The sequence below is a fragment of the Phoxinus phoxinus genome, assembly GCF_949152265.1.
Source record: "Phoxinus phoxinus genome assembly, chromosome: 3".
NCBI lineage: Eukaryota > Metazoa > Chordata > Actinopteri > Cypriniformes > Leuciscidae > Phoxinus > Phoxinus phoxinus.
Genome location: NC_136878.1, coordinates 28,527,804 through 28,550,495, shown reverse-complemented (window position 1 = coordinate 28,550,495; position 22,692 = coordinate 28,527,804). Strand labels below are relative to the sequence as shown.

At 37.3% G+C, this 22,692-nt stretch overlaps 1 protein-coding gene across 1 annotated transcript in view; it reads right to left on the bottom strand.

Annotated features, from left to right (window-relative positions):
• Positions 1–12,854, bottom strand: part of iqgap2 (IQ motif containing GTPase activating protein 2) — a 62,672-nt gene extending 49,818 nt beyond the window's left edge. The window contains exons 1-2 of the mRNA XM_079607787.1: positions 12,592–12,854; positions 6,134–6,233 (exon numbers count right to left, since the gene is read on the bottom strand). Coding sequence (XP_079463913.1) covers positions 6,134–6,233; positions 12,592–12,673 — 182 coding nt within the window. The 5' untranslated portion in view covers positions 12,674–12,854. The remainder of the gene's footprint in view (positions 1–6,133; positions 6,234–12,591) is intronic.
• Positions 12,855–22,692: the final 9,838 nt, after the last annotated feature.

The window sequence follows — 22,692 nt, the reverse complement described above, 5'->3', positions numbered from 1 at the left end:
ATGAATATACACGGAGAATACACAGTATAAAAATAAATAAAACTCGCGTGCAAATTAATTAATGCGGAACTACTGTTAGATACGCAGGTTATTTAGGGACACCTTAGCCTTTAGCTCTGAAGGTTATTTAGGGACACTGACGCCTTAGCTCTGAAGCTCCGTGGCTATAATGAACAGGCTGCGATGTCAAGATTGCAATGCTGGAATATGTTGGGGGGTGTGTGTGTGCGTGTGTGTGTGTGTGTGTGTGTGTGTGTGTGTGTGTGTGTGTGTGTGTGTGTGTGTGTGTGTGCTTCTAGAGGTCGACCGATTCATCGGTTTTGCCGATTAATCGGCACCGATTGTTGACTGGTGGAACTATCGTTATCGGCAAAAATATATACCGATAGTTTTTCCTGGTTGCGTCCATTGCTGGAGCGGCTGAGAAGCGCGCGCTGTCATTCAATACACAGTGTAAGAGTTGAGAAGGGTCTGCTGGCACGATGCAGTACAAGAGCGACCTCTAGAGGTGTAATAAAAACTTGTGCCTCGTGTTGTTTATTTCGACACGTGATTCTGCGTGCTGCACTGAGAGCACATGCTGCGTGGAGAGCGCTGACATCAGACGCGCGTTTAAAGCACCGACAGCTCAAATGTATGTAGCCTATACAGTACATTTTGTCATATCATTATAAAGTGATTAATTTGTTGACTAAATGCTGCATTAGTAGAGACAGTAGGCGTTTGTTTGCCTTCGAGGCTGAGAGGACGCTAACATTAGTAGTACCTCAAGCGGTTAAAACACTGACAAACATAAACGTAAGTCCGACCCGAATGTTTAATGTCACAATTGTTACCTCTATTTGCATTAGTTCATATACAGCTGGTCACTTTTATGCATTACATATGCAGATAAGTTGCATATTTAAAGCTAGAGACGTAAGCAAAATGATATGTTCATACAGCCGACAGAAACATAAACGAATCAGAAAAGCATTCGATTTCGGTAATTTATTTTTTTCATCTTCACTTTAATACAAATTTAGTTACTTTTTAATTAATTAAGTTGGCTTGAAAAGAACAGTTAAATAGTTACATTTTGAATGTAACTGGTTTTATTTGTTATTTAGAGTAGGCCTATTACTTTTTGTTTCAGTTTGAATGAATGTCTTTTATTGACTTAAATATTTATTCACATTTATATATTTATTTCATTTAGCATGTTTTCATGGTTCAATACAGTTTTTTTATTTTTATAATAAAGTTCAGCACTGTTTTACTTGGAGTGTTATGTGTGTTTTTATCCAGTATCAATTTTAAAAAACTATCGGTTCATTAATCGGTTATCGGCAAGTATGGCCCAACCTAGCTATCGTTATCGGTAAAATCCACTATCGGTCGACTTCTACTACAGTAGCATACACCGTAGGCACCGCATCAGCTACCACTCTCACTCGGGTTGTAAATCCCATTTTATAACTCATGAGATCTCCAACCGCGTAGTCCTTCTCAGTGAAATGGGCGCTGCAAATGACCGAAGTCTTGGATACCGAAACAGCACTGAAGTCAGCGCGTTTGGTCCGAACAAAGTTGATCCAGGCACGGAACACAGACCTGCTTTTTGCAAAAAAGTGGACTCTGTGACCGGTTTTAACAGTGTTTTTGCACCCAGCACAAACGCAGTAATTGACCATCGTGAAAATACGCCTGCGTATACTAACTACCTAACTTAAATAACTAACTAAATAAATAAATGTCCTAATCACTAATTCTCTCGCTCTATCACTCGTACAATTATCAACACAGCTCAGCGACCTGGGGAGACGTCTCCCTCGTATGACGTCAATCGATTTGTTTGGGGGGAGGAGCAGTTTTAAGTGAGTACTGAAAATAACGAACTTTTTCATCTTATATTCTGCCTTTAGGTATCGAAAAACATACAAAACAATACATCAACTTGTCAAACGTGTATTTCCCCTAACTATTTTGTGTTATTCATAATTACAAATTTAACTTGACATACACACTTTAAGTAGCCTATTTCATTGTTAGGTAGGCTAATCTCTCTCACCCTCTTTCTCGACTCCGTGCCTTGGATAGTTTTGAGTTACATTTTGACAAAACCTGTCAGATCTAAGTATTATTATGTTTTTGGTTAAGTTATTGTTTAACATGATTCTGTTTTTATTATTTATTATTTTGGAACAAACGAGGGTCTCTGTTTAAGAACGCCGGCTCACAGCTGCAGGTTCCGCTACTTTAGTTTAGAGCGCATATCTTCAAGTTTAGCCTAACTGAACGTCCAGTTTAACTGCCACAAGTTGATCTTCTTGTAATAAAGAGCGTATCGAGGAAAAACGCTGTATTTACGCTTGTATTTTTTTAAATAAAAATCAAACTCAGCTTAGTCTTCATTGTATGAATTCAATATATAGGCTACTGATTCTGATTAAAGCTACAAAAGTTATTCAGTGAGTGATTTTCTCTTTGTCTTTTGTTGTTTGTTTGATTTACATTAAGCACACAGATTATTAGGCTACTGTCACTTTAAGAGCTGAACGAATCCAATATTGTTACATGCATGCTTTCTTTTTCAACTGTTTAGTCCACTTAAAACATAACTGTGTTTACGTGAATACTCACCAAGATGGCCATTTTGAAATTATTTTGTGGGTATTTGACCATATAAACTGCGGAAGAGAACTGAATTGGGGATTACACACCACCCGAGAGGTTTCTGTGCGCGTGAGTACTTCGGTTAATGGGCCCTATCATACACCCGGGCACAATGCAGTGCGGCGCAAGTGTTTTTTGCAAGTTTCAGCCCGACACAGCAGGGCTCAAGACTGCGACCAAATGGTAGCATTTTGCAACCAAAATTTGAGAGTGTGCGACCAGTAAATTTGTCCTTTTTTTTTTACACGTTAAAGGTTGTGTAGGTAAGAATTGTCTAAAGAACTTTTTTTCAAATTGGCTTAAACTGTCTTTATATACCAATACATTATTAAAATGTAAGTACTTTGAAAAAGAGAGTATAAAAATTGAGTGACTATAGTGTATTTAATCTTCAAAAAACACAGCTCATTAATTCCATTCGGGATGAAACACGTGATTGGCTTGCGCGACTGTCACTCTCCGTCGCCATGACTACCGCCGCTATTATTGGCTCTGCCCACGTGCGCGCAGTCGCGCACCCGTTTTTAGGTGGGAGTGAATGGAATTAATGAGCTGTGTTTATTGAAGATTAAATACACTAGAGTCACTCAATTTTTATACTCTCTATTTCAGAGTACTTGCATTTTAATTATGTATTGGTATATAAAGACAGTTTAAACAAATTTGAATAAAAGTTTTTTTTGACAATTCTGACCTACCCAACCTTTAAACGTGGAAGGGGCTTATCAATGAATCCGGAATAGGCAGGCCAATGAGTGTGAAAAGAATAGGGAATGGCGTTTAAACGTCTGTGGGAAGGAGACGGAGACAAATATCACAACCTGCTATGTGCGTCTGAGCAACGAGCAAGCGAACTATTGACTCGTTCTTCCGACCTGCGGCTAGTGTGCCAGTTAAATTCACTTGCTGGCTTCCCAACTAATACATTACAACAGCGATAATAAAAAAAAAACGCGAACAAAACGATTACTCTTTGTAAACACTGTTCAATGCGAGTGCCAAATGCTCAAACACAACCTGTCATTTACGCCGTCATCACCCGGGAGTTGATCGTGCACGAGCGCAGGCGAGACCTGAACTGCAGACGTTACCATCGGTGTTTAAACTAAACTCATTTATGTTTTGCCAATGTAAACATTCAAGAGCAAAACGCGAAAGAGAACTCGCGTCTAGATTTGTGCGTGTGTGTGTGCGCGCGCGTCTGTGTGTATGCATAGGCTACTCATCTCAGACAGTGTGCAAATATTGAGTTATCTTTCAAGTCTTGCACTTCAATGGACAAATTCACACAAAAAGTATGTCAACATGTCCGTCTTGATGAGTAGCCTATCCTAGCAGACATAGTATCTGTTATGCCTTAAGTGAACATGTATGGTCAAGAAAGACACTCACAGTATAGGTGTAGGCTTACTGAATCAGCTCTGAATTGAATAGCTTTTGTAACTTTAATAAGGATTAATCTTTAATTTATACAGTCAAATATGCAATGATTATTTTATTCAATTTCTGTACCTGAAAACTAATTTTAGACCTACCTTAAAAGCATAGTTAATATTATTAGTAGGCTATCTTTGCTCTATTGTATTTATTTGTGCTTTTGCTTGTGGTTAGATTATTTGTTCTTATTTTCTTATTTTCTGTATATAGCACATACCGAATCATACCGAAACCGTGAACCTAAAAACGTGATACAAACTGAACCGTGAGCTATTTGAAACTATTAGAAGACAAGAGGCTGTAACGTTAAATCAGAGCGCAAAGGCATTGCAATTTCTGCATCTATTATCAAAGTATTTATTAGTAATACACTGGAAATTTGTAGAAATGTGAATATTTGGTTAGTATGTTGATTTATGGTGATTGCTCCTAAATTTTCTGGTTGTGCCCCTAATATTTTCAGTTGGGGGCCACAGTGCTCCTAGTGAAAAAAGTTAGTCTGGAGCCCTGCACAGTTATCATTTTCACGTCCTGCGCCACATTGTTTATTAAATAGCAAATGCATTTGCGCCTATCTGTTTGCCCATTGACCAACTGAAACCTGGTCTAAAGACAATGGCACAGTATTTTTTTGTTATTTAAAGAGCGCGTTAACAAATAAACTTGCCTTGTAAATGTGCTATATAAATAAAAACTTGCCTTGCATTAGTAATGTGCACCAATAGGCGGGTCCAACACGCATGTACACTCTGCTTATTACACACACAGGGACGCTCAGCAGCAAGCAAACATGCCAAATATTACAAATAAAAGGATTATAATGTAAAAGATTAATATTGTGTACTTAAATATATGGAGGAATCCGGCTTGTCCCGTAGATAGACTGTTTTTGCGCGCTTTAAAATCACGCACGAGTAGATCCGTTTCCTCTCTGGAGACGCGGTCAGTCTTTCTGCTTGCAAATTCCGCCATGTAGCAATCCGCTATGGCGCGAGCGCAACTGGCTTTTAAAGGGAATGGGAAATTACACTCTGACTGTTTTTTGCACGTTACGCCTAAAACATACCCATTACTCATTAAGAGAATAGGGACAACCCTTTTAGACCGCACGCCAACCATTTATCCCATCGTTAAACTAGCAAAAGTAGATTCGGACACGACCTCAGTGCAATTGCGCCTTGCGCTTTAGACCATGCGCTTAGATCATTAAAATAGTTCAAATATGAGTTTCTTTCTTCTGTTGAACACAAAAGAAGATATTTTGAAGATTGTTAGTAATAAAACAGCCATTGACTTCCATAGTAGAAAAAAATACTATGCAAGTCAATGGTTACCGTCAACTGTCTGGTTCCCAACTTTCTTCAAATAAATAAATATTCCAATAATTCTGATATATCGTGCAGCCTTACCTCTGAATAATACCTTACTTAAGTGCATGTCCATAATAAAATCTTCAACGTTTTACAGTAGAAGGACCCTGAGTATCATAAAGTTACTGTAGTCCATATGACGGGACCATATTATAATGTGCCTTTAATGTACCTAATCTTCCCTATAAGTTTACGTTAAGGCAAGTCACCCAGTAACCATCTTTGAAACTCCTCTCTGGCAGCTATTTTAGTCATGCAAGTACAGCTCCCATCTCTGTGAATGAGGAAACATCAAATTCTCCAAAGCTGTTCACTAAGCTTACAATTAAATTTCATATTTGAAATCACCAATGAAATCTGACAACAACTGTCTCAAAAACTCAAATCATGACAAAGTAAAAAAAACTGCATTTTTCAGGCTGGACCAGGCAATGCACGTGTGCAGTCAGAAGCGCACATCTCGGAGCACTGACTGATTCTATATCGACCAGAGCTTCTAAAGGCAGCTGCAGTGATGCAATAACTGTACCAATAGGCGATTGGCTCTTTTTTTATTTAGAAGGCGGGGCTCATTCTGCCATAAAGTCTTTGGTATACCCAACATTGTATTTTTATCTGGTCCCATGACAATGACTCTATATGTATCTGTGGCGTGACAAACTTCTACTCACTGTTTGGCTTCCTCTAGGTGACAAAGGTATTCATATGCAATATTCTGCCTCCTCCTCTCGTCCATTTCTTCCGCCGACAGCCTCTCATCGTCCACAATGGCTGTAGGATAAACAAAGGAAAATAACAGTTGGAGAATGCAAGAATAGCTTTTTCCATACTGGTGGAATAACACATCAGAACGCTGAGAGTGACATTTTCCTCTCCAGTTTAATCAGCCAACTTTAGCACAGCCAACACAACAACCATTAGACACACTATAACAAAGGGTATTGAATGAATCTGATGGTGTGTAGCCAAGTTCCATTCTGCTGATTGTATTTTATTCAGACTTTGTGTGTTTCAGACAGCTGTTGATTTAAGTCACACTGGAATGAGATTTTAGCAGCGTGAACTGGAAAAAGTGCTCAAGCAATTTGTTATGAAGGAGAGAAGTGAATCAGAAACACACCACACTTAAACCCCTATAAGATCAACTAGACAAAACACTGAATGTGTGTGCAAGCTTGAGTAATTTTATACAATATACACATGCAGAAATAATCAGCATCTCTTTCATCACTGTCAGCGGTACATGAAAGCATTAGGAAGTGACACGCTTACGACAAGCGGCTGTCAGCTGTCAGTTGCATAACGAAACCATTTGTGGCTGACCTTTACGTGATTGCTACTACTTTTTCTCTCCGCCACCTTCATCATCATCTCACAACACTGCCGAGTTCAATGCAATCGCTTTATTTCTGCTTAAGCAGAGCTGACATCATTTTACACACGACACGAAGAGGTTGATCAATCCTCACTGTCCTAGCTCTCAACTTGTAGTGACTCCAAAAAGTAATTCCAAGACACTTAAAGGACAAGTTTGGCATTTTACACTTAAAGCCCTGTTTTCAGATCGTTTCTGATGAAATAAAACGGTTAATAGAACCCCCCACCTCCACAATGGCTGCATAGGTGCACTGGAACAATCCTTCCTAAAACACATTAAACTTTCGTTTACAAAGACGTGAAACTCACCGAGTGGTCAGGGGTGTTCACTGATATGCTCACAAAAAAATCGCTGCAAAAGATGCTTTCCAACAGGTTTTATCGTAGTTTTTGTAATACCGTACCTCACAGCACATCCAATACAAGTCAATGGAGTTGGACAAAAACTACGATAAAACCTGTAGTGCTACCACAGAAACCGAAAATTCTCGGGCCAGCAGCATGTGTCCAAATTTCAATCTTAACCGTTCTATTTCATCAGAAACGATCAGAAACCAGGGCTTTACGTGTACAATACCGAACTTGTTCTTAAAGTCACATGGTGAATATCATTGCATTAGATACAAAATATAAAAATCAAGTGGCATCTGAAAACAAATTATACTCATTCCGTGTCAACTCAACCAGAGGTCACCGGCTACATTTTTTTTTATTTTGATCATTTCTTTTCTGGTGAAAGACATACATAAATGAAGAAGAAAGCCAAAATATGAAATGTCATGAATGAATATTTATATACTCAATGAGTAATCCACTATTTTGTAGAGGGGACTGAAAATTACCATTTTAATTTGGAGCCAAATTACAAGAGGGGTAAAAATGACTTTAAAAAGATGGTAGCCTCATTATTTTATTTTAAGGTATGTATATTACTTAACTTTTGATTGAGCAATCTTTGTTGCATTATATGCCAACGATGAAAGTTGGGATAAAAAGATGGGAAGGACCCTGGGAAAAAGTGTGCATGCCTGTAACTCAAGAAGTATTAAAGATATTTGAATATCCTTTTCGATTTTTGTTCTTAACAAACTTTCCTCTTTATATGTCAATTTTTAAGGCCCTACATGGTTAATTTCCAGATATATAGGGATTTCAATGTGGCTCTTTGAGTAAATTGTTATTATACACATTTTCAGTGGTCAAAAAACAAATGTGGGCCACATTTGTACAGCCGATACTTTTTTATTTTAAAGAGGAATGTCTGAATAACACATTGTTAAACCTAGAAATGTTTCCCTTTATCAAAACAATTGCATATAACATTCCTGTCTGAGTACCATAAATATTATTTTTCCATAGTTTGCATGCCTGTAATTCTAGAAGTATTAAACATATCTTACATCCTTTTTTTAAATCTGGTTCCTAATAAACTTCTCTTTTGGAATCTTAATGTTAAGGCCCTATATGGTTCAATCACAGAGATATGGAGATCCAAAATGTGATTACGTTCAACATGTTAAATTTTACCATTTTCACTGGTTGCAAACCAAATGTGGGTCACTATATGCATACAGCTAATACTTATTGTATTTAAAGAATAATCTCTGAAAAACAAATAATATTAAAAAGTGAAATATATATTGTTTCCCTATAACATTCACTTGTTATTTAATAATTTATTTGAATGGCATGGAACACCCACTTACTGTACAAACACTCACCAACCACATGATGTAACCAACACAATAATGTCAAAAATCATGTTAAAATCAGGACTGGATTTCAAATTTGGATTCTATTTAGAATTTATACTGCTAAAAAAGTTTGTGAAGCCCTTGTTTGACATGCTGTGACACAACACATTACCATTTACAGATCAACTGTCAACCACATCTCACCATCACAAGACCATATATGAAAGCAGCACAGAATTTCACAATCTGTTGCTTTTACCACAGAGCTCATGATTGATTCTGAGAACCCTAGCAGATGTAGTGGCACTCACGTCAATTGGTTTAATAAGTTATTTGATTATACAATCGCCCATCCCATGACTGAAATATATGATGTATCTCCACAGCCTGGTGGAGCCCAGGTGAAACATCAATAAAATAGTAAAATATGACACTTATTATGACTCTTAGTAAAGTAGGCCACATCCATTCTCAAAAGCAAAAGACAAAGACCAGTTCAGTCAAAGATAAACCTAAACGCACCTAAAGAGAACTTGTGATGCTCTGACACACAACAAGAAGCTCATTTTTACCTCTGATAAGATCAGACTGAGCACAAGACTGTCCAACTACTACGTGTTTTCACAATCCTCACTCATCTAGTAATAATTAAGCTTGCTGACACACGGTCACATGCTGGCCTTTGTTCGAGTAAATGAGATTCAATCCTGTTATAGCAAACAACACTGCAAATTTCTCACCCTGTCGCACAGGCTCAGGCTTGCCAGTTAACCTCTGTGGGGATTCATTACGTATACTGTAGGTCAGCTTTATCACCTTAAATCTGTCGCAGACAATAACTCAATATTTTGAAAACATGGCAACAAAAGTGGGTTCTCATAAAGCATCTGTGCATTTCAAATATTATAACCAAAGGAAGAACAATCCAACGGCCACTTGAGGAAACATCAGAGATTCAGGAGCCGGATGACTAAGATCTGATGTTGCACTTGCACCATTATAGTAAAAAATAATTTTAGAAGATATTTATAAATGCTGTCCTTTATGAATTCTTCAAATAACTTTGAACTGTTTCCAACACTGATAATAATAAGAAGAAATATTTCTTGAGCAGCGAATCAGCATATTTGAATAATTTCTGAAGGCTTATCTCAAAATCGTTCAAACATCTTAACACTTTTGAACAGTAATGTACATTGTGCCAGCAACCGCACCACACTTATTGTGGTTGTGAGGGGAACATCTGTTAGTAAACTGTGGCCATCCAATCTCTCAAATCAATGTGTCACTCACAGCTACCTCACATGATAATGAGATGCACTGTTTGGAATTTCAGTTTTCATTGCTCAATATGATATCATTTCCTGTATCCTGCACAGTCCTCATAGGATGCCATCACTTGATGCACACTTTGACCCAACCATTTATCTTCAAACAAACAGCATAAGACACAGGGAATAGTTGTACAACAGCTTTTTGAGGTAAATGCAACATGAGAATGTGTTGTCATATCTAAAAATCTGCTTTTTATTTATAAAAAAGCAAAAAATAACAAAAATGCTAATGTAAACACACAAGATAAATCAGCAGAATGAAACCAGCGGCCTTGTCAGCAGTTTAGCTGGAATGTGATGTCGGTGCCAGTGTTGACACGAGTTAAGTAAACTTAATTTAAAGAGCCGACAAAAAGTGCTCAAGTACATCTTTCAACCTTGATTTGATATGGTGGAGTTAATCTCAAACTAGCAGGTTCTGATACATAGCCAACTAGCAGTTCAAACCAGAATCGAATGTGTGCTACGCAAACAGCATCTTGAACATTCTTCATCATTCTAGATATACACAATATAGACATGGGGCCCTATTTTGACGATCTGAAACGCAAGTGTCAAAGTGCAAAGCGCAAGTAACTTTGTGGGCGGATCCCGGCGCTGTTGCTATTTTCCCAGCGCGATAAATGACTCTTGCGCCCGACGCAAATCTAAAAGGGGTTGGTCTGAAGTAGCTTCATTATTCATAGGTGTGGTTTGGGCGTAACGTGAAATAAACCAATAAGAGCGTCCTCTCACATTCCCTTTAAGAGCCGGCGCGCTTGTTTCGTGGCGGATCGCTATTAACGGCGGATTTGCCGGCGCACGCCAGGAGCGGTTCACAGCCGAGGAAACCGACGTTCTCGTCAGGGCTGTAAAACACAGAGAAGTGACATTGGGGATGATGGGAGAAACCCACCCAAATTAGCTTCGGTTAAACAGGCGTATAATTTGGGTAGTAAATGTGTAGCCTAATCTAGATTTTTTTTTTTTTTTTTTTTTAATCTAGATAGATCTTTTTCACATCTTCACGGACACAACAATGATTTCCCTCGTGTGTTAATATTTTTCCTTGTAATAATGTATGATTTGCAAAAATTAAAACTGCTGCATCTTTTTATATTAGAGAATCAAAGTAGATGCGCGTTACTATTATGGCCAAGCACGCGCCCTTAAAATACCATATCACTAACGCGCAACGCGCCACTGTCTTTAGACTGTGTTTTTCTTGGTCAATGGCGCAATTGCTTTCTAAAACTGGAAAATAGCACCATGGAAGTTTTGCGCCGGAACACGCCTTCTCTTTGCGCTGAACCGCCCCCGCGAGCGCAAGTTCATTCCCTAATTTACCGACGTGCGTCTGTGGAGGGAAAAGTCCGCTGTGCGCGGGTGCAAAATAGGAATGATACATGCGTCGGTGTTCAAAGTCAATTGCGCTGGGTGCAAGATAGGGCCCATGATGTCTTGTCAGCATGGCGCAATGTGTGTGTTTAATAGAACCTGCACAGATAAAGTCCTCAAACAGAATTCCTCAAATATCTGAACTGTACAGACTGTCAGGTGCTTTTACAAAGGGCAGAGGTAATGTTTAACTGGAGAAAACTATCATGGAGCTTCTCTTTGCTCAGGCCACAGCATGAGCACCTTTCTGAAGCAACATACCACCAGGATATGTCAGGAAAAGATCTGGGATCTAGCTCAGGACAGAGGACAAAATAGTTGCATATTTGTAGGGTTCAAAAGACATTTGTAATGTTTCAGAGAAGTTCTGTCATCATTTACTCACCCTAAATTTGTTCCAACCCTCTATGAGTTTCTTTTTCTCCCATGGATATAGACTGATAATCATATAATTTTAAACAGTTTTCAAACTTTTCTACTTTATCAGTTCAGTCTACCTCTGAACGTTAGTTTACCCAAAAATCAAACAGTTGATGGACCCCATTGACTTCCATAGTATTTTTTTGTCCTACTATGGAAGTCAATGGGGTCCATCAACTGTTTGATTACCAACATTTTCAAAATATCTTTTTGTGTTCAACAAAAGACAGAAACTCATACAGGTCTGAAATAAGTTCACAAGTAAATGATGACAGAATTTTCATTTTTGGGCAAACTATCCCTTTAAACTTTACTAAACTTTACTTTAAACGAAACACTAATTGAATGTATTGTTTCCCAAAAAATACTCAACTCTTTACCAACCACCAGATCTGCATATAAGTTATTGAACACAGAAATAATCAGTATTGTTCGTATATCAATATTTCATCTCTAGATAAAACTTGCCTTTGTGTTAAATACAACTAGTGAGAGGCCTTCAGTGGTAACTTCAATTACACATTTCCAGCACTCAAAAAAAAAAGCATGTTCATGTAACCTAATAAAGGTTAACTGGCTTTATTCAAGTCCAAAATATGATTTAAAATCATCAATGCATTAGGTTACACCATTGAAAATAATCTTTTAAACATCAGGTCAGGTAGAAATAGATCCTAAGGCAAAAACTACATGCTACCAGTCCACATTTTATAGTCTGCTTCCAAATAATTATTGAGAAAATATAGCCATAACCATATAGCCTATATATTGAAAAATGTTGTATTGCTGTTGCAGATAGCCTACTCTTGCTGGCCAACTGTCATGGACAATGAACTACAGTAAATTCACATTCAAGTTATACTCATTTCGTTTAATAACATTAATAGAATAGTTTCATATAACTGACATGAAGTGGCTCTTACTTACATCCATATCGTGGTCTGAGAGAGCTCGCACCGTCTTCATGGTACATCCTGCTTCCTCTGAAACTCTGCTGAGCCTTTACCATAAACTGCGCGAGGACTTTCTCACACTTACTTCGGACTTTTTTCTCAAGAGAGCAAAACAAAATCTACTCCTTTTGTCAGCATTGGTGCCCAGAAAAGCGCCGTACCCATTAGCGCTGAGAAGCTTTCGCTTACTGCGTCTCTTCCTTTGCCTGTCAACCTGATGAAACCCCCTGTGAGCTCGCGCTGAAACTCTGATGACGCGGCTCCACCTGCTGGCGCGTGACGCATTTTCTGTGGACTCAAACACTTATTTTGCACTTATTTTCCAATATTATACAACAAAACGTGATCAGTTTCTATAATAAATATAGAGCATACACTTTTTAAGCAAAACAGTTCTGAGGAAAATCTCAAGTTATTTGTCCAGATGCCTCCTGGTTTTATATTATGTATCTAATGCAATGATATAGAGACATTTAAGTGTGACTTAAGTTTTAAAAAGTGCCCAAATACTTCCATTTACTGTACATATCCATTTTGGCCTAATACGATGTATTTGAATGGTATCTAATTTCATAGACGCTTTATTTTAATACTTTACAGATATGTTTCTAATCAGAGACCAAGGCCTGGTTTCACAGACAGGGCTTAGATTAAGCCAGGGTTAGGCCTTAGTTCAATTAGGACATTTAAGTAGCTTTTATAAACGTGCCTTAGAAAAAGACATTACTGGTGTGAATCTTGAAACAAAACAATGGCACTGACTTATTTAAGATATGTCAGTTCAAGTTGCTTTCAGTTAAGACTGCTCAAACGTGCAATTTAGTCTGGGACTAGATTTACCCCCGGTTTGTCTGTGAAACCAATGTGACAGATGGACTTCTCATTTTAGAATAAAAAATCTATAATATTTTCATGAGGTGTGCAGAAACCACACCTCCTGCAGATGTCAGTGTTGTACTACATTTGAAGACCAATCCAGAACACAACATAAAATAGGGTGAAAGTAAGGGAAATTTGGCATATTTTGACAATTTATCTTTGCAAGAAAGGCTCAGTTCCTTAGTGATGTTTGTGTGTGTTGAAAACTGAAATTATGTCCTGCTGATGAGTAGGGCCCACTAGGGTCCTCCACTACGTGTCCAGAGGAGAGGGTAAAATTGTTGTTTTCAGGATTGGTGTTAAACTCTACTTACAATATTTCCCTATGAAGTCTGTCATAATACACTTTTAGAAAACATAATTTTCTCAATTCATGTGCCCTCGTAATCTTTAATCAAAATAACTTCCCATCCCTCTTGCAGCAACATCTTCTCTTCTCTGATGACGTGTTTACTGGTGTGAGGGCGCGACAACCTGTCACTCACATAAGATCATAGCAATAGCAAACAACCATCCACTCGGATATGTCACAATAGGGAAGAAAAGATGATCACACCTTCCATTTCATGCTTATCTAGCTAGCCTAGCAGACCTGACTAGCCAGGTATAGGCCTAGGCTAAATCCCAGTTGCACAAGTGGGACGTAACCCATTAACAAACTACAGGTATATGCGATTAGTGATGTCATCTGAATTCCTTTATAAGTTCTATTTACTGCAGCATTTATCTGTTCATATATTTGTATCCTTCTGCCCTTAAGAAAAATAATTATACCTCAAGTTAATTTTATGAAGTATACTTGTAATGTCATTTTCAAGTATATTTTTAAGTCTACTTTAGGCCTATGTAGTAAGTAGCCTATACTAATATCAATGTGTACTTGTAGTAAACTTGTACGTGTACTATTTCAATCATAGACATCATATAGATAGATCAATTATTAGATCAACCTTCTCAATTATCTGGTAATATTCTATTCACAAAATACAACCAAAAGTACGGTAATGTTAAAATTTACTTGTGAAAAGTAATCCCGGGCCCTATTTGCGCTGGTCCGCCGATTAGAACAGGAAAATGCTCCACAGTGCTCTGGAATCTAAGCAACGAAACTAGGAGTACGACCGGTTTAAGATGGCGGCCGTATTTCTCAGTGCCCAGCGGCCAATAGGGCATCTAGTCTCTGTATAATATCTATGATTTCAATACTGCTTGGGACTAAATTGGACCACTTTTAGTATATATATAAGTAGTAAACTTTAAGTACACAACTAGGTTTCTCATTTGTAATGCATCTGTACTAGAAGTGAACTTATATAAGCACACTAGTAGTTTACTATTTTAAAGGGGTCATGACATGAGAAACCAAATTTGCCTTGATCTTTTGGTATATAAGAGGTCTTTGTACCATTAAAACGTCCTGCAAGTTTCATAGCTTAAGACGTCCTCCCCATTATAAACGAATCATTTATTTAATCAAGCTCTAAATACAGCTCGTTCTGGATCCATGGTAAGAAGTGACGTCACGGTACGAAGTGACGTACCAGCGTTTGCATATAGACCGCCTCCAGCACAAGACAACTACGCTTAAAGCGCAAGGCAACTACGCTCATTTCGTGTCATTGTCGCGCCCGCGCGCTGCGCACTCCACAAGTGTTCAGTCGACGGACAGCGAGTGGGTCTGTGTGTACAGGGAAATTACGATGCCACGCAGATGTGCTGTTCCTGGCTGTGGACAAACAACATCTTTGAATACGCTGCGAAAGATCCAGTCGTCAGGGGAAAATGGATGCACTTTATTTTTTGCGGACGTCTCAGTCACGGCAGTGTTAGTTTAAGCGTTTGTTCTATACATTTGAAGGATGACTGTTTTGAGAACAAATCCCAAAATGATGCTGGCTTTGCCAGAAAACTGTTGCTCAAAGATAAGTCCGTCCCGACTATTCTGGGCTCAACAACGACGACGCAAACTGTAAGTAATGTATTTAAAACTTGAAACTACTTTTTAAATACGCCGAATCCGCAAATGTTCTGGCTGGGGGCGTTAATAATTGATGCATAGGCACTGACGTTAGCCAATCATAACAGTGGGCGTTAACACTGAACTCTTAAAGGGGAAACACCCCCAAAACAGACTGTTTGAATCAGAGGATGAGAAACAGGGTGGGAAAAGGTCATAAATCACTACATTTTAAAAGTGTTTTGTAAAAAAAACTATAGTAATACTATAATTGCACCTAGGGGAACATAATAATAAAATAAAAAAACCCATGTCATGACCCCTTTAATACAAGTAGTAATTTTTTCGTTTATGGAAGTACACACTGAAGTGCACTCTCAGTAAACTACTACTAGTTTAGTAGTATACGTTACTGCAAGTATACATCTAAGTTTTCTTTAAGTGAACATAATATTTTACTTATAGTTTACAATTTATATATTATTTTTGCACTTGCAGTATACTACTATGTTCAAATGTATCTATAATTTGTTATACTTGGAAAATAAATGGTTAGTTCACCCAAAAATGTAAATTCTGTCAGTAATTACTCACCCTCATGTTGTTACAACCCCCGTAAGACTTTCTTTCAGAATTTTTATTTTTGGGTGAACTAACCTTTTAAGTGTAACGTTACTTTAAGTAATACAAAAAAAAACAAAAAAAACATTGTATTAGCTTCATGCATCTTTTTTTTATCAACACTTAAATCTCGTTTCATAAAAAAGTCAACATTTTAAACAAAAAAGTGGAGAAAATCACATTTTTGTCAAAGACTACTTACGGCTTGATCAGATTCAGAACGATGATCAAAACAGGAGTAGATCGAGTCCAACAACCCCAAAGCTTCACAGTCGTTTTCTCTTCATGTGTTACGCTTCATTTCATTCGGTGACATTAAGCAGTTTTGATTTACACTCTGTTTAGTGTTTGATGATCACGCTATTTTACATTTGAGTGAACAATCTTCTATCACTTGTTTCAGCTTCTTCTTCTCCTGTGTTTACTTTTGAGGCGGAGATTCTGTACTGGAAGATGTGTCATAGCGCCCCCTACCGTATAACAGTGAAAACATGGTGGGGAAAGAGTAAATTCAGTCAATGGTGGGGAAAGAGTAAAGTAGAATTAAAGTAAATTCACAACACTACCAGTAGACTAGCCTACACAAACATTCAAATATGCAGAATTATAAACATATTTATTTTTGATTAATATTTTGATCAATATTTTAAAACAATGTAAGTTTCATAAGACTGTAGCCTATATTAAAAATGTGTTAAAAAATAAATAAATAATAATAATAATAATTAAAAAATAAAGTATTGGCCTATTTAAAAAGCTACTCGATCAAAAGAGTTAACACAACGTCAAGCCAATTATACTTTGAATACTTAATTATACTTTTAGGTATATATCAATCAAAAGATTGGACTTTTCTCTTAGTAAAGTCTATAGGATACCACATAGGCCTAACTGACCGCTTCAGATATGGGTCTTGATAGTGCTGCCATAGAAACATATAATTGTGAGTCATCCCATAATTACGGTAATTACAACATGGCGTGAACGCAGCCTTAGTTTGCAAGAGAGTGATTATAAACACAACGAGTCTGTAAAAGCGGACTAGTGTGTAGATGAGTTACCCTGTTCGATGTGAAAACGTTTTAACGTCCCAACAACCTCTTTAGTCCCATTTAGGCACTTATCAACCGCCTTTTTCAAGACATGTAAAAGCTTTAAAAAACACAAGGAGGTAGGCCTATTACTGATGTATTTTATGTTGTGGAGTAAAATGTGAAATATATTGAGCTTGTGTTAACAAAACAGACCTTATATATCAGGCATTTAACCAAAAACCCATTCAAAAAGCCCACTGACTTCAGGAGGATGGAACCACAACTTTCTCTTGCCTTTTCCTTTTCTTCCAGGCCAAGAATATTCAACATTTGCTACAGAAATAACAGCTGACCATTACAACAGTTTTGAAAAAAATATATTCAATGCAATGACCTTCATGTCCAATAATTTTCTGTGACACTCTTTTCTTTTTTTCCACAGAAAGAGTGTGGCGGTCCCCTCAGTTGTTACATTATTTGAGACTAAACTAGCCATTGCATGCCTTCATGTAAAAAAAAAAAAAAAAGATTTCCTTTTAATGAAATGAAATGAAATCTTTATTTCGAACAATTAAAATAAAAAACAGCAACACGTATGAAATATCCATCAATAAAATAAAACAAAAACAACAAAAAAATAGCATAATAATCAACCAGTTCGAAAAGGGATAGAAGCCTATAGGCTTATCAAGACCAACCCAGTAATACCCAAACCAAATAACAATCGAACAAGATAAATCAAACATAACGTTTTAGATAATACAGAAAACCGACTAAATTAAATAATGCTCTATCTTAATATTAAGATAAAGATTTTTTTTGTAATGAAAAATTATGTTAATTATGTGAACAAGCATGTATGTGCAATGCATGTATAATCATTCACATACAAGATTGTCTCTGTCAGACTCAAAACACTGTCAGAATTCGTTCAGTAGATGCACAACACACACAAAAAAGCTCTTTCTCAGGCCGCACTTGAGTGCTATAGTCAGTTTCTGGAAGCAGGAAAAGTCACCAACCCATTTATGAACTTCAAAAAGAAGTTCAGTGTCACTGTCAGTGCAGGAATCGATCACTTAAAATATGGATTTAACACACAGATATGTCAATGGCCATGAAACACAGAGCAGTTCAGAGCAGTTCCTAATACTGGCCTTATAGACACCACTGCATACAGAAGGGGAATTTATACCCTATATAACTGTGAATGACGATGATAATGGTGATAGAGAATCATATAGTACATGTAACATAGAGCTTATGCTGCTCTAATTGACTTACTGCTGATATCAAGAGTTGTTTACATTTAAATGAGCCTCAGCATTCTAACAACACAGTTGGTACAGCAACTGGAGTTGACATTTGAAATCAAAACAACTGTCCCTGAAATCTTGAAGTCTGATCATACGTGCTACACGCTCTTCACAACTCTTCAGTTGGGTAAGTTTCTTCAATTTGTCGAATTTGTTGAGTTGTTCTTGAGTCATCAGCATGGAGCAGCGTCGCTCAAGAAGAACCAGGGCTCGTCCCACACACCTGAGGGGATTCTTGGTGGAGGGCATCTCTTCCATTCAAGACCTTTCACAGCTGGCAGCTGTAGTCAAGCTAGATCACAATTACAGCTGCACCCCTGTGGAAGTTCAAAGACCCAGCGGTTTAGAAGAGCGTTACCTACAGAACGCTGCTGTCCTCCCCGACATCCATCCAGCAGCCTCAGTCTCTTCAGTGGACGTGGTGTGTCAGCAGGAAGAGCCTGTCTCCATCCATGGCTTCAGTGTGCAGGGCTACCAGGACATTTACAGTTCTGTGGTGGGGCCCATGGTGAAGACACGGTCTGGTCGGCACCGTCCCTACAGCCTTGATCTGGGACTGAAGATCAAGCAGCGGCTGTGGGAAACCCTCAACTGCCCTTCACTGGTGGAGACGGAGCAGCCTGACGGACGCGTCCTGATCACCGAGAGCTTCTCCACACCCAGCAGAAGCAGCTTCGCTCCACGAATCCATGTGGACATCAGTGAAGAGCCCCTGCCTGAGGAACCCAGAAGAAAGAAGCCCAGACACTGAGTGGTCAGTGTCACATGGAGGCTGGAGTATCACACAGCAGGGCCTGCGCATGTAAATATTGTGTAGGCTATTATAGAGTAAGTTTTATAGTTTGATGAGTACGTTTTTTTTATTTTTATGAATACGTTTTTAGCAGACTGCTATGAGATGGTTTGGATGCTTTTGGTGATTTTGTTGTTATGCGGCTCCTCCTAAGTTGTTCTAAGTGGTTTTTAACGCATTGCTACATGGTTGTCACAATGTTTGGGGTGGTGTTGACGTGTTTGGCAAGGTTTTCTGAGAGGTTGTTAGCTTGTTGCTGTGCAGTTGCTGGACTTTCGGAGTGGTTTTGTTGCATTGATACGTTGTTGATAGGATGCTTCGAGTGGTTGGTTGATACGCGGTTGCCTTTAACAGTTAGGTTAGGGTAGGTTAGGGTCCCTCACACGGTTTGCAGCTTGACGTGCTGTGAGGGCTTGTGTGCATCAGTGATGCTGAGAGCTACGCCACTGGTACTTCACAACTACTGGTAGGGTCACCCATAGTGGACAGGTCTCAGCTGAGGTGCCAGACGGAGACAAACCACCTTCTGGACAGGAGAGGATTGGCCTGATGTTCTTGGCAGAAGATCACAGTCTTGTGACAGCGGCAACAACACCAGAATTACTTGTATGGAAGAAACTTTAAACTGATTATGTGGAAGTCAGCGTTGGATCGATCAACACAAGAAGCAACTGTTGGAACAGAAAGAGGAAACACAGAATGGTAAAGGTGTACGACAAGGCTGCATTCCTTCTTCAGCACTCTTGTAACAGCGTCCAGCCAATCAGATTTGAGGCCCGGTAATTATATTATATTTTATTGCTTCTTAAATGCTTATATGCGTGTGGTAAACATTACAAATAAATTACTTCTGAAATTGTTTCTAAATTTAGGCATATGATCACGTAAATTGGTTGGAGCAGTGAAAATTATGTAGGCTAAATACAACTATTTACTGTGTAACAGGTAAAACAGTAATCTAATATTCTTAAACCAGAGCTTAACAAAGCAGGTGTTTTGTAACGTAGCCTAATTATTAACTGATTATTATGAATAATCAAAACATGCATGTAAAACTTAATTTGTGCTATCAGTCAGTATTTAATCACAAACGAACTTTTTATCATTAAATATTTAATCACAAACAATCACATATTTTGAAAGTGCTGAAATCTGAATTTAATTATGTTCCTGTCAAAATGCATTTAGTTTCTTCTTAATGAAAGAACAGAGAATATGTAACAATGTTTTATTAAAATTTTTACACAAAGCCTTACTAAAACTAACATAAAAATAAAAACTAAAACTATAAAACACTCAACTAAAACAATCACAGTGTGAAAAACAGCATTAGAAGCTCAAAACTATTACACTGTGTTGTCGGTACACAGCGTCATTTCAATATGTTGTTGCATATAGGCTAGGTGAGAAAATAAATAAATAAATAAAATGCATTTTATTCAAGCTGTACTTGTTCTGAGTTTCATTTCTAATGTCTGATTGTATTTTAATATATCTTTATGCATCAAGAAATATAAATATATATTTTACAAAAATATATATATATATATATTTTGTTTTGGTACTTTTATTGCATGGACAAAACAGTTGAAACGGTCATCAAAATATCTTCTTTTTTGTTTATCAGAATAAATAAAGTAATATATGTTTGTAATGACGTGAGGGTGAGTAAATTATGACTTTTTTAAGTTACTAGGCTATATCCCTTTAATATCTGTGAGCTTGATTTCCAGAAGGCCGAAGAACAGAAACCTCTCAGATTTCATTAAAAACATCTTAATTTGTGTTCCGAAGATTAACAAAATTCTTAGGGGTTTACTCACACAGCTTTAAAGTTGACTTTCTCTCCATGTCCTGCTCTGCTTTAACCAGTTTCGTTTGCCTTTTCCTTCACTTCCAGGCCAAGAATGTTTCCATACTTTTCCATACGTTTTTTAAATTGAATCTTTTGACACAACAACAATCACATCTGGCCAGTATTTTCTCATGGCCAGAATTCACCCTTTTCACATTCTAAGGATTTCCTTCACATTAACAGGCTCAGACACCTTTCAACACTTCTTTATTACCTTGACAAAATATGACAGTTATGTTCTTTTGAATTTATTTTTCTGTCATGAAACACAACAGTGACATTCTTGGAGAGATGAGCACACACACCCAAAAAGTTTAATACATGCAATTTTGATTAGCGATGGCTGGATCTTAGGGACAGTGTGCTGCAATGACAAATGAACAATGGAAAGTTTCAGCAATGTACGTACATTAAAGCTTCATCCATTGCAGTCACCAAAAATGTGTACACACAGTATTCAGCTTTTGAGTCGATCACTGTAACCATATGTACAAAATATACACGGATAAGCACACATTTACCCATACAAAGATATACACACAAACAGTATGTACTGTTCACAAAGCATACACACATCATTTTAGACAGTGTTAACACTAAAATATATGCACAAATAATAAAAAAGGTTTTCAGATTAAGACAGGCTTAGATCAAGGACAGTAGGCCTACAGCAATTATCATTTATATCCTCATTTATAGGCCTAAATAATGCCTTCAAGAAACTGCATAGCTTTGCTGAGACTGAGACAGCATTAAGCCGGTTAGTTGGAAGCCAAATTAGATAAAAATAAAATAAAATAAACATCAGTGATACTTTATGAGGTGTATTTTTCTTACTTTTTTCATATTGTAGACCTCTCAAAACATTTCAAAAGCTAGACAATATACATTATTGATTTATGTTATTCAGAGAACTCTATTTGGCACTGACTGCAAAAGCTAAACTGTAAAATGTGACATTGAAATGTGGCTTGACAAAATATTTTACTGCTGAGGCTTGTAAGAACTTTTCATTGTAGGGGCAAATATATAGATATTATTATGAAGACATTATCTATGGGCTATAAAATACAACTGTATAACAAAACCGTTCCACTGCATTCAAAAGTTTGAGGTCAGTAAGATTTTTTAAATGTTTTTTTTTTAAATACATCTCTTATTTATTTGATTGTAAAACCGTGATATATTATAAACAATTTTTTCAAAATAAATGTTTTCTATTTTTAATATATTTTAAAATGTATTTTATTCCGGTGACAGCAAAGCTGAATTTCAAAGAGTCACATTATCCTTCAGAAATCATTCTGTTATGACGATATGCTGCTCAAGAAACACTTCTTACTATTATCAGTGTTGAAAACTGTTGTTGCGGAAACAGTGGTACATTTTTGTTCAGGATTCTTTGATAAATAAAAAAGAACAGCATTTATTTGTAATAGAAATCTGTTGAAACATTATAAACGTCTTTAACTTTTGATCAACTGAACGCATTCTTGCGGAATTAAAAAATGGTAATTTATTTTAGGATTTTTTTTTAACTCACCACAAACTTTTGAATATATATATATATATATATATAGGCCTATATATATATATATATATAGGCCTATATATATATAT